The sequence below is a fragment of the Tamandua tetradactyla genome, chromosome 3 (assembly GCF_023851605.1).
Source record: "Tamandua tetradactyla isolate mTamTet1 chromosome 3, mTamTet1.pri, whole genome shotgun sequence".
NCBI classification, from domain to species: domain Eukaryota; kingdom Metazoa; phylum Chordata; class Mammalia; order Pilosa; family Myrmecophagidae; genus Tamandua; species Tamandua tetradactyla.
Window position 1 is genome coordinate 176,877,134 of NC_135329.1, and position 16,201 is coordinate 176,893,334.

The 16,201-nt window shown below is 36.4% G+C and overlaps 1 protein-coding gene across 3 annotated transcripts in view; it reads right to left on the reverse strand.

Annotated features, from left to right (window-relative positions):
* Nucleotides 1-16,201, reverse strand: part of SUMO1 (small ubiquitin like modifier 1) — a 50,125-nt gene that overhangs the window by 14,966 nt on the left and 18,958 nt on the right. For 2 of the 3 annotated variants that reach the window (XM_077154730.1, XM_077154729.1), the window contains 3 exons: nucleotides 15,410-15,484; nucleotides 6,710-6,787; nucleotides 1,237-1,308 (listed from right to left, as the gene is read on the reverse strand). In XM_077154730.1, coding sequence (XP_077010845.1) covers nucleotides 1,237-1,308; nucleotides 6,710-6,787; nucleotides 15,410-15,484 — 225 coding nt within the window. The remainder of the gene's footprint in view (nucleotides 1-1,236; nucleotides 1,309-6,709; nucleotides 6,788-15,409; nucleotides 15,485-16,201) is intronic. The other variant, XM_077154731.1, reaches the window with a different exon arrangement.

The window sequence follows — 16,201 nt, forward strand, 5'->3', positions numbered from 1 at the left end:
GTTCCCCACAATGGGACAAAGTGACATTGTATTTTTCCTGATGTGATGCACTCAGAAGTATGCAAGATCAATTCTGTGATATTCCTACCAAAAATGCAAACCTGAGTCTAATCATAAGAATACACCAGACAAACTCAAACGTAAAGGCATTCTAAAAAAAAAAACTGGCCTGTTCTTTAAAAAATGTCAGTGTGATGAAAAACAAAGAGTGAGGAACTGTTCTAGATTAAAAGAAGGTAAAGAGACTTAACTAATTACCATGGATAATTCTGGATTGGATTCCTTATTGAGTAAAGAAAAAAAAAAAAAAAGAAAGGCTATAAATATAAAGGACCCTATTGGGGGCAAACAGCAAATCTCAGTATGGACTGAATATTAGATAACAGAATTATATCAATGTTAAATCTCTTGAATTTGATAACAAACTGTGGTTCTAAGGAAATAACACACTGAAATATTTAGGGGTAAAGGTTCATGTTATGTGCAACTTACTTTCAAATAGTTGAGCAATGATAGTGTATATAAAGTGACAAAGAAAATGCACCACAATATTAATAACTGCTGAATCTAAGAAAAGGGTATATAAGAAAATACTGTACTATTCTCACAACTCTGAATTTGAAAGTTTTTAAAAAAATCAATAACCATATTTCACTGCCACTACCAGAAATGTTACTTTGCACATGGAGGGAGGGAAATCTGTATAAATATATATACAAACATACACACACACTCCCTCTTTAAAAGTACTTTGAGATATCTCTATGAGAAGAAAATATATCAACAAAGAAAACAGTCTATACAGTAAAACAATGAAATGAGAACAAAGAAGCATTTAAAAAATAAAAATGATGTTTTTAAAAAAATGACAAAGGCAAAAAGATATGAATATGCACTAATATGCCCTACTAAAAAGATTATTAAAATGGGTCAAAAATCAAAATCCAAAATTCACTATCACCCTGAAAGAATACCATAATTCTGCCAAATCTAAGGAGCACTTGTCCATCTTCATAAAAGATATAGTATGTGCTTCATGGCATAATTCAGTACTCACTTCCCGCTTTCCACCTTCCCTTCTATTTGTCTTTTTGAAGGCCAGAAGACTATTTACCTCTGTCAAATACTATACTGCTTAAACCAGAGAACACTCAAGAAAAGGGCAGTGTAATATTAGTAAACTAAAACACTCAATGAAGAATTAAATTTTTGATTCAGAGAAGGAATTGTACTCACTTCTTTTGGAGTGTGATTATCAGCAATTCTCTGACCTTCAAAGAGAAACCTGAGTGAATTCATTGGAACTCCCTAAAAAAATAAAACATAAAAAATTTAAATTTGAATGTAAATATAAATTATATATATACATACACACACGTGCTAAGAAAAGATAATAGGGAAGCATGTAATAACATGGATGGACCTAGAGAACATTATGCTGAGTGAGTCTAGCCAAAAACTAAAGGACAAATACTGTATGGTCCCACTGATGTGAACAGACATTCGAGAATAAACTTGGAATATGTCATTGGTAATAGAGTCCAGCAGGAGTTAGAAACAGGGTAAGATAATGGGTAATTGGAGCTGAAGGGATACAGACTGTGCAACAGGACTAGATACAAAAACTCAAAAATGGACAGCACAATAATATCTAATTGTAAAGTAATCATGTTAAAACACTGAATGAAGCTGCATCTGAACTATAGGTTTTTTTTTTACTATTATTATTACTTTTATTTTTTTTCTCTATATTAACATTCTTTTTCTGTTGTGTTGCTAGTTCTTCTAAATCGATGCAAATGTACTAAGAAATGATGATCATGCATCTATGTGATGATGTTAAGAATTACTGATTGCATATGTAGAATGGTATGATTTCTAAATGTTGGGTTAATTTCTTTTTTTCCGTTAATTAATAAAAAAAAAAGAAAGAAAAAAAGATAATAGGAACTTTGGTACATGAAAAAGCAAATACGAAAGCTTCAACATGCTACACAGAACATAAAACTAGACAGGTAGGGCAGGCCACGGTAGCTCAGCAGGCAGAGTTCTCGCCTGCCATGCTGGAGACCCGGGTTCAATTGCCAGTGCCTGCCCATGCAAAAAAAGTACACAGGGTAAATGTATCATAATTACCACTTACTGAGTACCAACTATAGGCACTCATGAACCAACTACTTTACATAAATTTATCACAATAACCTTGGAAAGTAGGTATTATCACCTTATCTTCATTTTATATTTGGACACTCTGTAGCTTAGGAGGGCACACAAGCTAGGTGTTCTAGTTTGCTAGCTGCCAGAATGCAATATACCAGAAACGGAATGGCTTTTAAAAAGAGGAATTTAATGAGTTGCTAGTTTACAGTTCTATGGCCAAGAAAATGTCCCAATTAAAGCAAGTCTATAGAAATGTTCAATCTAAGGCATCCAGGGAAAGATACCTTGGTTCAAGAAGGCCGATGAAGTTCAGGGTTTCTTTCTCAAGTGGAAGGGCACATGGCGAACACAATCAGAGTTTCCCTCTCATCTGGAAAGGCACACGGTGAACACGGTCAGGGTTCCTCTCTCATCTGGAAGGGCACATGGCAAACACGGCGTCATCTGCTAGCTTCTTCTCCTGGCTTCCTGTTTCATGAAGGCATTTTCCTTTATCTCCAAAGGTCACTGGCTCGTGGACTCTGATTCGTGGTGCTGCAGCATTCTCTACTCTCTCCATATCTCCTTCATTCTCCAAAATGTTTCCTCTTTTATAGGACTCCAGAAATGTCTCAAGACCCACCCAAATGGGTAGAGACATGTCGTCATCTAATCCAGTTTAACAACCACACTTGAATAAATCACATCTCCAGGGAGATGATCTGAGTACAGTTTCAAACATACAATATTGAATAGGGATTATTCTGCCTTTATGAAACGGGATTTAGATTAAAACATGGCTTTTCTAGGGACATACATCCTTTAAAACAAGCACATTCCACCCTCTGGACCCTAAAAAATACATATTTTCCCCATATACAAAATACATTCATTCCATAACAATATCAGAGAAACTTAAACCATTTCATTAGCAATATAAATGAAATACAAAGTTAGTTAAAGGCATGAACAGTCCTAAGGTAAAATTTTCTCCATTTGCTCTGGACCTTTGAAAACTCATAACAAGTTATTTGCTGCCAACATACAAAGGAGGAACATTCATAGGATACATATACACATTTCCATAGGGAGGAAGGAACACAGGGGTTACCAGACCCAAGCAGTTTTTTGAAAACCTTCAGGGCAAAGTCCATTAGATTTCAAAGTCCGAGTCATTTATCCTCAGGGCTTCTGAAAGCAGCAGTCCCACCCTTTCCATGGGCCTACGCAGAGGCCTGCCTCTCTCCAAATGCAACCTTGGGGAACACTGGGGAGACTACCTTTCTCTCGGCTCCACCCTCTCCAAGCACTGGGGCCACACCTGGGCTCTCTGCCATCTCCGGGGCACACGCTCAACTCCTCCATGTGGTGGCAGCCAGGCTCTCCCCAAACCCCAAGGAATGTGCTTCACTCTCTCCGAGGCCTGAGGCAGCAGACACTTCCACTGCAACGAGGTGGAAGACTCATCTTCTGCCTTTGGGGGAACACCCTGTTCACGGGCTTGGGTGGGTCCACTCTCCTGGCCCGAGGCTTCTTGACTTCAGACCCCGGCCTCCATGGTACTGCCACTGAAGTTATTTTTCCTCCAATGTGTCCCTTCTCTTTGTTCCCAGTCCAGACTGGCAACATCTCTGTTTATACATGTCCCATAACACTCTCGTTGGCTTTCTAAGCAGTAGCCTTGGATCATGCCCATCAGACATAAGGAGTTTCCACAAATCCTTCCTGGATAACTCCGTGTCCAATTCTGGCTTTCTCCGAAATAGCTGACTGGTTTCACATTTGACCAAGTCCTCATGTGGGGCACTGTTCTCTGGGGTCTCCCTTTCTGGAGGCCCAGAATTTTCCAGAACTTTAATTTCTAGTTTCCTTGTAACCAAGAATTCAGTTCTCAGCTTATCTCTTTCCTGTTGCATTTCACTATAAGCTGCGAGGAGAAACCAGGCTGCACTTTCCACATTTAATTTGGAAATCTCTTCTGCTAAATTTCCAAGTTCATGGCTTTTAAAATGAATGAGCCTTCCAGCCAAAGCCACTAGTCAATTTTGCCAGATTATCTGCTATTTTAAAACAAGGATTGCCTTCTTTCCAGTATGCAATAGCATACCCCTCATTTCTGTCTAGAGCTTCGTCACAGGTAGCTTCAGAGTCCACATTTCTACCAATGGTCTCGTCCAAGCATTCTAGGCCTTCTCTATCAAGCTTCTCACAACTCTTCCAGAATCTTCCCCTTAACCATTTAAAAACCCTTTCCAACATATCTGATATTTGCAAACTGCAGCAGCACCCCACTCTCCGGTACCAAAATCTGTTCTAATTTGTTAGCTTCCAGAGTGCAATATACTGAAACAGAAAGACTTTTAAAAAGAGGAATTTAATGAGTTGCTAGTTTACAGTTCTATGGCCAAGAAAATGTCCCAATTAAAGCAAGTCTATAGAAATGTTCAATCTAAGGCATCCAGGGAAAGATACCTTGGTTCAAGAAGGCCGATGAAGTTCAGGGTTTCTTTCTCAAGTGGAAGGGCACATGGCGAACACAAACAGAGTTTCCCTCTTATCTGGAAAGGCACATGGTGAACACGGTCAGGGTTCCTCTCTCATCTGGAAGGGCACATGGCAAACACGGCGTCATCTGCTAGCTTCTTCTCCTGGCTTCCTGTTTCATGAAGGCATTTTCCTTTATCTCCAAAGGTCACTGGCTCGTGGACTCTCTGATTCGTGGTGCTGCAGCATTCTCTACTCTTTCCATATCTCCTTCATTCTCCAAAATGTTTCCTCTTTTATAGGACTCCAGAAATGTCTCAAGACCCACCCAAATGGGTGGAGACATGTCGTCATCTAATCCAGTTTAACAACCACACTTGAATAAATCACATCTCCAGGGAGATGATCCGAGTACAGTTGCAAACATGTACTATTGAATAGGGATTATTCTGCCTTTATGAAATGGGATTTAGATTAAAACATGGCTTTTCTAGGGGACATACATCCTTTCAAACCAGCACACTAAGCAAAAATTTAACCCCAAACCTCTTTTGATTCCTAGCCTTGTGTTCTTGACCACTATTCTACACACTGAAAGCTAAAATTAGAAACCGAGCACCCTTTCTAGCTTCCAATTATAAAAGCAAAATTGGTTTTAAACAAATTAAGTTGTAGAAATTTGGAGAATCAAAATGGCTACCCAGGTAAGTTACAGTAAACCTGCAGTGGCTTTAATAGCACTATAAACATGAGAAAAGATATTAAAATATATTTTTAATCGTCAATAATCTATCTAATATAAGGGGAGAGACAACTCATCTAAAGGAAAATAATATTTTATTTGTACTTAACAACATTAAGTACAAAGCTAAAATAATTTATTTAGCAAGACAAAAGTTCTGCACAATACCTAATGTATTAAGACCATCACTGTTTTGGATATGCCGAAAACATCTAAAGAAATTAAACTCTGTTTCAATATGTACTTTTGGTTAAGTATAAAAGACCATGCAAACCGATTCTCCATTGGATTTAAATTCTTCCTAGGATTATATTAAAGAAACTTACAAAGACAGAATATTCTTTGCTTTTAATTGTAGGGATTTTTATAAAGAGACATTTTGTGGTGGAGTCAAAACTCTTCTAACAAAAATTATTTTTATATGGGTTATGAATTTCAACTATGGAAAGTTCACCTTGTGAAAATAAAATCTACAATTTGCATGTTAATATATAATACATATACATTTTAAGAGACTGATTAAATATATCTCTTGCCTATTAATTGAAATCACAATTTTATTTAAAAATATATCCTGTTTGTTCCGTAAACATACTAATTTCCATTTACATTCCTAAAAAAATTCTACTTTTTAAATAATGTTATTTGGCTACGAACTACTGAGCACTTTTTAGCCACCATGTCAGAAACTTTAAATAGGTTATTTTATTTAATCTTCATGAGATACATATAACATTCTTTTTACTGATGGAGAAACAAGACACATAAAGGTTAAATCACTTGCCCAACGTCCCACATCCAGACAGGGTAGAAATCAAATTCAAATAAAGGCGGTTACAAGAATTCTGTGTTCTAATAATCTAGCTCATGAAGGGGTGAATCTGTGAGGATTTGATATTAATAAATGTATTAAGACTTCTATATGAATAAAAAAAGGAAATTTCTTGACACTAAAAGTGCGGAATGCAATTAGCAGTAATTTATAATATTATATATAAAAATAATAAACTAATAATATTACCACTTAAGATTCACACATAGTTAAGCACAAGGAAATTTCAAAATGACCAAAAATTACTTGCTTTTATTGCTATACACATTGGGTAGCCATCAAGATAGAAACTATCTTATATACAGATAGTTATAGAATATAGCTTATGAATTGCTATATTCATATAGCAATCTTGACATTCCTGGGTTATTTTTCTATTAATTCAAACTTTAAATGGGACACAAGAGAAGGGTGGCGGGAAGAAACACAGTATAAGAAATTATAAAATTAGCGTTCTCATTGAGTCTTTTGTAGCCTGACAAAAACTGTACTTAATATCATAATACACAAACCTGTCTTTGACAGTATGATTCTTTGAGTTTCTTGAGATGTGTTGTCATTTTCACCTTGAAGTGAATCTCACTGCTATCCTAAGGAGGTAAAAGAAAAAAAATTATTCACTTTGCTTGAACCAAATTATGTAACCACGCATATAGTACATGTATATAGCACAAGTAGAAACGGAAACCTTGTTGCCTATATTGTCTCCCCAAAATGTTCTTTTTATCATTATTTTACTTATTTACCATTTATTTATTGTTTTATTAAAATACTCCAAATTAAATCACTCAAAGTTACTTTATACTGGTTACAAAAGGAACTTAATAAAACGAAGATAATCAGCCCTGGATGTTAAAATTAACAGTATAAGTAAAAGCCTGCATGTCCTTTTGAATTCAAAGAAAACATTTCTTCATAATTAATTATATGCCCATCCATTTGCAAAATAACAAAGAAATGGGTATTAACTTTCACAAATTGGCAAAAGCAACTCAAAACAAAAAGAGATAGAGTAACTCAAGTGTCACTGAAGATAGTGAAGCCTACAAAAGAGATAGATACCAAAGAATAAGAGACTGGGAAATTTATTACTGCATAAGATTCACCCCACTGAATCCGGCTACTCTCCCTTGAGTAAAATGAACAAGAATCTCAGTCAGTCAAATTGAATTGTGGGAATACAGATTTTTTTATTCTACCCATACTGTGAAGCAAACTACTGAGCTACTATCAAGCAATATATTGGCACTTAAATAGATACTATAAAATTTCAAAGTCAATCCTTATGCTTGTATTATCACTTTTATAAATGGATAAAATACAGACTACATGTTTACAATATTTTTGTTTCTAATTCTAACTATGAAGAAAGTCTCTATAGTATCCCTCACACCATACACTGAAATAATTTCCAGATATATTTAAGACCTAACCTTTTTAAAGTCTAATATTCTCTATTTTTAGAGCATTTTTCCCCTAATCTTGGCACTCTAAAGCAAGATTTTAAACTAGAAACCATTTTTTAAGAAGGATCAAAGTAAAAATAAAAAATAAAAAAGGACTGACAAATTTAACAATAAAAAATGTAAAGCATCTACAGAGCAAAAATCACCATAAACAAAACTTAAGAGATAGACCGGAGAAAATATTCACAACATATATAACAGACAAGAAAATATAAAGAACTCATACAATCACTACTTAAAAAGATAATCAAAGTCATAAGAATAAACATACAGGTCAAGGGAACAGAGTTAAGAGTCCAGAAATAAACTCATACATATACACTAAGGTCAAGTTATTTTTCAGTGAGGGTAGTCTTTTCAACAAATGATGTTAGGACAACTGCATAGCCACATGTAAAAGAATAAAGTTGGACTCAACCTCATACAACATACAAAAATTTACTCAAAATGGATTAAAGAGTTAAAACTATAAAACTCTTAGAGGAAAACACATGTAAATCTTTGTGACCTTGGGTTAGGTACCAGTTTTTTAGATATAAAACTAAAAAAGCACAAGCAACAAAAGAAATACTAACTGGACTTCATCAAAATTAAAAACTTTTTGTTGCAAAGAATACAATAAAAAAGTGAAAAAATAATCCACATAATGGAAAAAAATAACTACAAATCACATTTGATAAGGACTTTGTACCAAGAATATATAAAGAACTCTTATAACACAACAAGAAAAGAAAAAATAGCCCAATTTAAAACTGGAAAACGATATGAATAAACATTTCTCCAAAGATGATATACTAGTGGACAATAAGCACATGAAAAGATGCTCAACTAAGCCATCAAGGAAATGCCAACCAAAGCCACAATGAGATAACTATTTCACACCCACTAGGATGGCTATCATATAAGCTTCTTAGGGCTGTTATAACACAAACTACCCAAACTCGATGATGTAGCACAACAATAATTTATCCTTTCACAGTTCTAGAAAGTGGAAACCCAAATTAAGTATCACTGGACTGAAATCAAGGTGCTTAATGGGTCTCACTCCTTCAGAAGGCTTATGGGAGAATCCTTATCGTTTCAATTTCTGTTCATTCCAGGTGTTATCTGCCTTATGGTTCCATAACTCCAATCCATCTCCATCTTCACATGAAGTTCTCTTCTCCCTTTTGTCTTTTCCTCCTTTTACCAGGACACTCGCTTCAGATTTAGGGCCCATCTGCAATCATACCCTGAATGTGCCCAAACTTTCCTGCTATTGGAAGCTAAGCATCTTGGGCCTAGTTTGTATTTGGATGGGAGATTCAGAGCCCACCCAGATAATCCAGGGTGGGCTCATGTGGAAATCCTTAATGTAACTACATGCACAAAGCCCCATAATTTTTAAAATAAAGTCACATTCCCAGGTTCTGGGTGGACATACTCTCCAGCAGGGTCACCACTCAACTCACAGTCCCAGCTCTGACCTCCCAAATTTGCCATATATCCCTCGTGCAAAATAGGTTCACCTGTATTAGTCAGGGTTCTCTAGGGAAATAAAACCGACAGGAGATCTCTGTACATATTATCAGATTTTTATAAAAATTGTCTCATGCAACTGTGGGGAGGCACAAGTACAAATTCTGTAGGGCAGGCTACAAGCTAGAAACTCCAAGGAAGATTTTTTTTTTAACTCCCCAGGAGAAACTGGCTGGCTGAAAACAGAAATTCTTTCTTCTAACTACTGAAATCATCACTTCTTTTAAAGCCTTCATCTGGATGGAAAAGGCCTCTCTCATTGTTGAAGGCAATCTCCTCAGTTAAAATATTTATTACCACCACATAACCCATCCTAACATCTTCAAAAGTCTCAACCCATCCTCAAAAAGCTGAATATAGAATTGCCATATGACCCAGCAATATCATTGCTAGGTATCTACTCAGAGGACCAAGACACAAACGGACATTTGCACACCAATGTTTATAGCAGCATTATTTACAATTGCAAAGAGATGGAAACAGCCAAAATGTCCATCAATAGACAAGTGGCTAAACAAACTGTGGTATATACATACGATGGAATATTATGCAGCTTTAAGACAGAATAAACTTATGAAGTATGTAACAACATGGATGGACCTTGAGAACATTATGCTGAGTGAGACTAGCCAAAAACTAAAGGACAAATACTGTATGGTCTCACTGATATGAACTGACTTTTAGTGAATAAACTTGGAATATTTCGTTGGTAACAGAGACCATCAGGAGATAGATAGGGTAAGATACTGGGTAATTGGAGCTGAAGGGATACAGACTGTGCAACAGGACTAGATACAAAAACTCAGAAATGGACCGCACACTACTACCTAAATGTAATACAATTATGTTAAAACACTGAATGCAGCTGCATGTGAGAATGATAGAGGGAGGAGGGCTGGGGACATAAATGAAATCAGAAAGATAGATGTTAAAGATTGAGATGGTATAATCTAGGAATGCCTAGAGTGTATAATAATAGTGAAATGTACAATGTACAAATTTTAAAAATGTTTTTGCATGAGGAAGAACAAAGGAATGTCATTATTGCAGGGTGCTGAAAATAGATGGTAATTGGTATTTTAAAATGTCACCTTATGTGTGAGACTAAAGCAAAAATGTTACAAAATTTATATTTTGATTAGTGCATTTCCTAATATAACTTATGTAGATAGTTTGACTGAACGCCACAAATACTTGGAATCTCAGGTAGGACATGAGATTTTGTTGGTTTGTCCAGAGTGATGCCCCAATGAATCCCAGAGTGATTCAATCAGTGAGTGGAAAAGTATCTGCAAAGCCCCCTTCGGGGAATGGTGAGAACGGGGAGGAATGCAACTTCCCCAAGTTGAATTCTTGATATTCTCACAAGCAGTGTGGACAACCAAAGCTATAGGTTAAGCTCCTAGTCTTGGGGTTTGTTCATATGAAACTTAACCCCACAAAGGATAGGTCAAGTCTACTTAAAATTTAGGCCTAAGAGTCACCCCCAAGAGAGCCTCTTTTGTTGCTCAGATGTGGCCTCTCTCTCCAGCCAACACGACGAGCAGTCTCACCACCCTCCCCTTCTCTGCGTGGGACATGACTCCCAGGGGTGTGGACCTTCCTGACAACGTGGGATAGAGATCCTGGAATGAGCTGAGACTCAGCATCAAGGGATTGAGAAAAACCCTAGAATGAGCTGAGACTTAACATCAAGGGATTGAGAGAACCTTCTCAACCAAAAGGGGGAAAAATGAAATGAGACTAAGTGTCAATGGCTGAGAGATTCCAAACAGAGTCGAGAGGTTATCCTGGAGGTTATTCTTACGCATTAAGTAGATATCACCTTGTTGTTCAAGATGTAGTGGAGAGGCTGGAGGGAACTGCCTGAAAACGTAGAGTTGTGTTCCAGTAGCCATGTTTCTTGATGATGATTGAACAATGATATAGCTTTCACAATGTGACTCTGTGATTGTGTAAACCTTGTGTCTGATGCTCCTTTTATCTACCATATCAACAGACGAGTAGAACATATGGAATAAAAATAAATTATAGGGGGAACAAATGTTAAAATAAATTTAGTTTGAAATGCTAGTGATAAATGAAAGCGAGGGGTAAGGGGTATGGTATGTATAATCTTTTTTTTTCTGTTATCGTTTTATTTCTTTTCCTGTTGTCTTTTTATTTCTTTTTCTAAATTGATGCAAATGTTCTAAGAAATGATGAATATGCAACTATGTGATGATATTAAGAATTACTGATTAGATATGTAGAATGGAATATGTTAATATTTTTGTTTGTTGTTAATTTTTTTTAATAAATAAAAATTAAAAAAAAAGTCTGAACCCATTACAGCATTCCACTCTCAGTCTAAAATTTCATCTAAATATCATCAGTTCAAAAGTCCCATATCTCATCATCTAATTCTTCTAGATCAAGTATGGGTAAGACTCTGTAAGATCTATCTTGAGGCAAAATTCCTCTAATCTATGGACCCGTGAAACAGAAAACAAGTAATCTGCTTCCAAAATAGAACAGTAGGACAGGCATACGGTAGACATTCCCATTTCAAAAAAAAAGAAACTAAAAGAATAAAGTGGTCACTAGTCCCAAATACAAAATCCAGCAGGGCAAGGTTTCAAGGCTTGAGAATAATCCTCTGTGGTTTAAGAATCCACCCTCTGGCCAGCAGCAGTTTATTTATCAGTATCCAAACCTCTACCCTGAGTCATTCTTCCTTTTTCTTGAAAGGTAACACGTTTGCAACCAAGTAGCTCTATCACCCTGCTTCCTGTCTGTAGAATCCCAGAAGTTTGATAACCTTCTTTCAATATGTCTTATCTCCGTTCCCTTCAGTCCACGCTGGCAATGTTTCTGCTCATACAATCTTTTCAAAAACCTTGTCCATCTCCTGTTTATACTACAGGGGTTGATGCCATTAGACAAGCTGAGTTATTCACAGATCCTTGCTTTATAACCTCATCTCTCTTTCTGGCTTCTGGTTAGATGGTTGATTGATCCTTGAGTCACACACCCACTCTCTTCAGCAAAAGGTTATCCACACACTTGGCCCTTGGCCCTCTCTTCAGAGCATGCTTTTCCAACAGTGAATAGCCTAATTTTAGCATCCTTTGTAATCTGTAAGGACTCTCCCAAATTATCAAGTATTGGTTCCCTTTTGCTTAACAATTCTTTTCTCAATTCTCTCCTTCCTCTCTCATTTTACCATTAGCAGCAAGGAGAAACTAGGACACACCTTCGACACTTTATTTGAAACTCTCTTCAGTTAAATATCCAAGTTCATCAATTTTAGGTTCTGCTTTCCACCCAACAGAACACAATTCAGCCAAGTTTCTGCTACTTTATAATACGGATCATCTTTCCTCCAGTTTCCAATAACACATTTCTCATTTTCTTCTACGACCTAACCAGAAGCACCTTTAATATTCATACTTCTACCAACATTCAATTCAATACAATGTATGTATACTCTAAGATGACAGGAGATTTTTCAATCATGCTCCTCACCTCTTTCTGAGCCTTCATCAGAATAATCTTTAACATCCATATTTCTATGTATATTCAAGGTAACCTAGACTTTCTACTACACACATCAAAAATTTTTCAGCCTCTCTCCCAAAGTCCAAAGCTACTACTTTCATATTTTTACTTATTTGTTACAGAAATACCCTACTTCTGACACCAAAATCTGTTATTAGTTTTCTAGGGCTGCTATAACAAATTACCATATACTAAATTACCTCTCACTGTTCTGGAGGGCAGAAGTCTGAAATCAGTATCACTGGCTGAATTCAAGGTGTCCACAGGGCTGTGCTCACTCCAAAACCTCTGGGGAGAATGATTCCTTGCCTCTTCCAGTTTCCCAGGACTCTAGATGGTCCTTGGCTTGTGGCTACATAACTCTTCCAGCTTCACATGGCCTTCTCTTTTCTGGACCGTCTCCTCTTCTTAAAGGACACTTGTCATTGGATTTATGGCCCACCCGGACCATCCAGGATGATCTCATCTCAAGATTCTTAACTTAACTGCATCTGTAAAGACCCTTTTTCCAAATAAGGTCACATTCACAGGTTATAGGTGGACCTATCTTTGGGAGGGGCCACCATTTAACCCACTATAGCTATTTAAAAAAACAAACTGAAAATAACAAGTATTGGCAAAGATGTGGAGAAATAGAAATCTTCATTCATTGCTGTTGAAAACATAAAACGCTGCAACGGCAGTGAAAAAGAGTTGGCAGTTCCCCAAAGAGTTAAACATAGAACTACCATATAACCAAGCAATTCCACTTGTAGGGATATACCTACGAGAATGGAAAACATGTCCACATAAATTCATCAACATGAATGTTCATGACAGCATTATTCAGAAAGCCAAAAAGGAAAACACTCAAATGTCCATCAATAGGTGAATGGATAAACAAAATGTGGTATATCCAAACAAAGGAATAATACTGAGACATAAAAACGAATGAAGAATCTGTACATGTTATACAACATGGATGAACCTTGAAAACACATGCTAAATAAAAGGAGTCAGACACAAAAAGCCAAATATTGCTTGTCAAGGTTAGGCAAATCCATGGCCAGAAAGTGGATTAGTGGTTGCCAAGGGCTGAAAGAAGGCAGAAATGAGGGATGAAAACTGTTAACAGATAAAGGATTTCTTTTTGGAGAGATGAAAATGTTTTGAAATTAGGCAGTGGTAATAGTTCCACAGCCCTGTGAACACAATAAAAAGCAAATGAACTGTACAATTTAAAAAGGTGAATTTTATGATATGTGTATTACATAGCATACAGTCTTTTTCAAAAAATATAATCCAACAGAAACACAGGAGGATATGAACATACAAGTTAACAGAATATAAACGTCAGTAAACAAAAAATTACACCTCACAGATAATCAAGGAAATGCAAAGTAAAACAAATTTTTTTTTTTTACCTATCATAAAACTGGTGACATTTCATGTGTCTTAGTTCACCAGGGCTACTATAATAAACACCAAACTTGTTGGTTCAAGCAACAGGAATTAATTAGGTAACAGTTTAGAAGGCTGTCATGGTCAGGTTGTGTCAACTTGGACAAATTGTGGTATCTGTTTGTCTAGCTGGGCAAGTGCAGGCCTGTCTGTTGCAATGAGGACATTTCTTAGAATTAGATCATGATCATATCAGCTGCATCCACAGCTGATTTCATTTGTAATCAGCCAAAGGGGAGTGTCTTCTGCAATGACTGATGCTCAATCTAATCACTGGAAGTCTTTTAAGGAGAATTCAGAAGAGACAGGTTCTACTCCTGTCTCGGCTGGTGAGCCTCTCCTGTGGAGTTCATCTAGACCCTCCATCGGAATCACTGGCTTCACAACCTGCCCTGCGGATTTTGGACTCTGCATTCCCAAAGTCACGTGAGACACTTTTTATAAATTTTATATTTGGAAGTGTTCCTGTTGATTCTGTTTCTCTAGAGAACCCCAACTAATACAGAGGCGATGAAGTTCAATATCAAGGTGTGGGTAGGACAACATTTTCTCTGATATCTGTAGCGTTCTCATAGTAGCTTGCTGGCAATCCATTACTCAATCTCAGCCTCTGTCACATGGCCTTCTGTCTCTTCTGTCTCCTACTCCTTGTGTTCAAATCTCCTCTGCTTATAAGGACTCCAGTCATATTGAATTAAGGCTCACCTTGACTCAGTTTGACCTCACCTTAACCAAATAACATCTTCGAAGAGGCTGTTTACAAAGGGATTTACATCCAGAGAACCAGGTGGAGATTAGGACTTATGATTTACTCTAGAACTCCATGTTAGGGAGAATATGAGGAAATGGTATCCTCATACTTTAAAAAAAAAAAACAAATAACTATGAAGACACATTCCTCCAACAGTTATCAGCTAACCCTAATTACCAGTTAACATTTCAGACAAGGTTTGCTCCAGGCCAGAGTCTGGAGAAATAAAGTGACAGGAAAAGGAAAAGCATCCAGAAAAGGAATGATTGACCCTTTTATTGAAGGCTAGCCCTTGCCTTATCACTTAAAGGTATTCACCATATTTGCTACTGAAACATGTATGTTAAATGAGAAAAAGTTCATAAATAAAAACTCAAAATAATCTGCCTAACTTAAGTAATTACTCTACCTGTGTATATGAAACAATCTACAATGCTTTGAAAAACAACTCTCTCCCTGGAGAGAGTCAAACACGGGAGAAAAATAATGAAACTCACCTGTCCAATGACTTTCAGTTTAATGTATTCCCCTTCTTTCTTATCCCCCAAGTCCTCAGTTGAAGGTTTTGCCTCCTGAAAATAAAGAAAGTAAATTTAAAGATAAAAATTTCCATATGCTATTATAATTACTCACTTATGAGTATTTATTTATTCTCTCAGGATAGAAACTCTGCACCTGAAAGCATAAAGAAATTTATTTTTTCTGCCAGTCAAACCAAAAAGCCACTAAGTCAATTACTGTTTCAAACACCAGTTTCATCGAAAAATCAGGAAAGGGGGGGGGCTCTTTTAAAATAATATCTTAGAGTAAAGGTCTCAAGCACTACTGTGTGTCACAATCAACAGAACTGTTTGTTAAAACACAGAACACTGGGCCCCATTCAGTTACCCAAACTGTGCAGCTAAGAAGTCTAGAGTATAATCAAATCAGCTTTATATTATCTATTATTTTAGATTATCTGAAGCATTATATCCAATTTTAGATGTAATCAAGACATGAATGGAAAAATAGATCAGAATAAGAAAAAAATTAAAAGGGAAAAAGAAAGGGGAGACAAAAGCTGTGATACAGAAAAATTATGGAATAATTTCAAATAAACGGATACTGAAAAGAAATAAATAAGCCGAAACAACTTCATGATGAAATAATCCAGTAAGTAAGCCATTTTTACAAAAGGGGATTACCTTGCAAAATTTCAAGTGTGGCAAAAGTAGCTTCTTTTTCCCCATATGCCATACCTTAGTTTGGGCACCAAATTATCCACTCACTTAAATACATATTTTCTATTA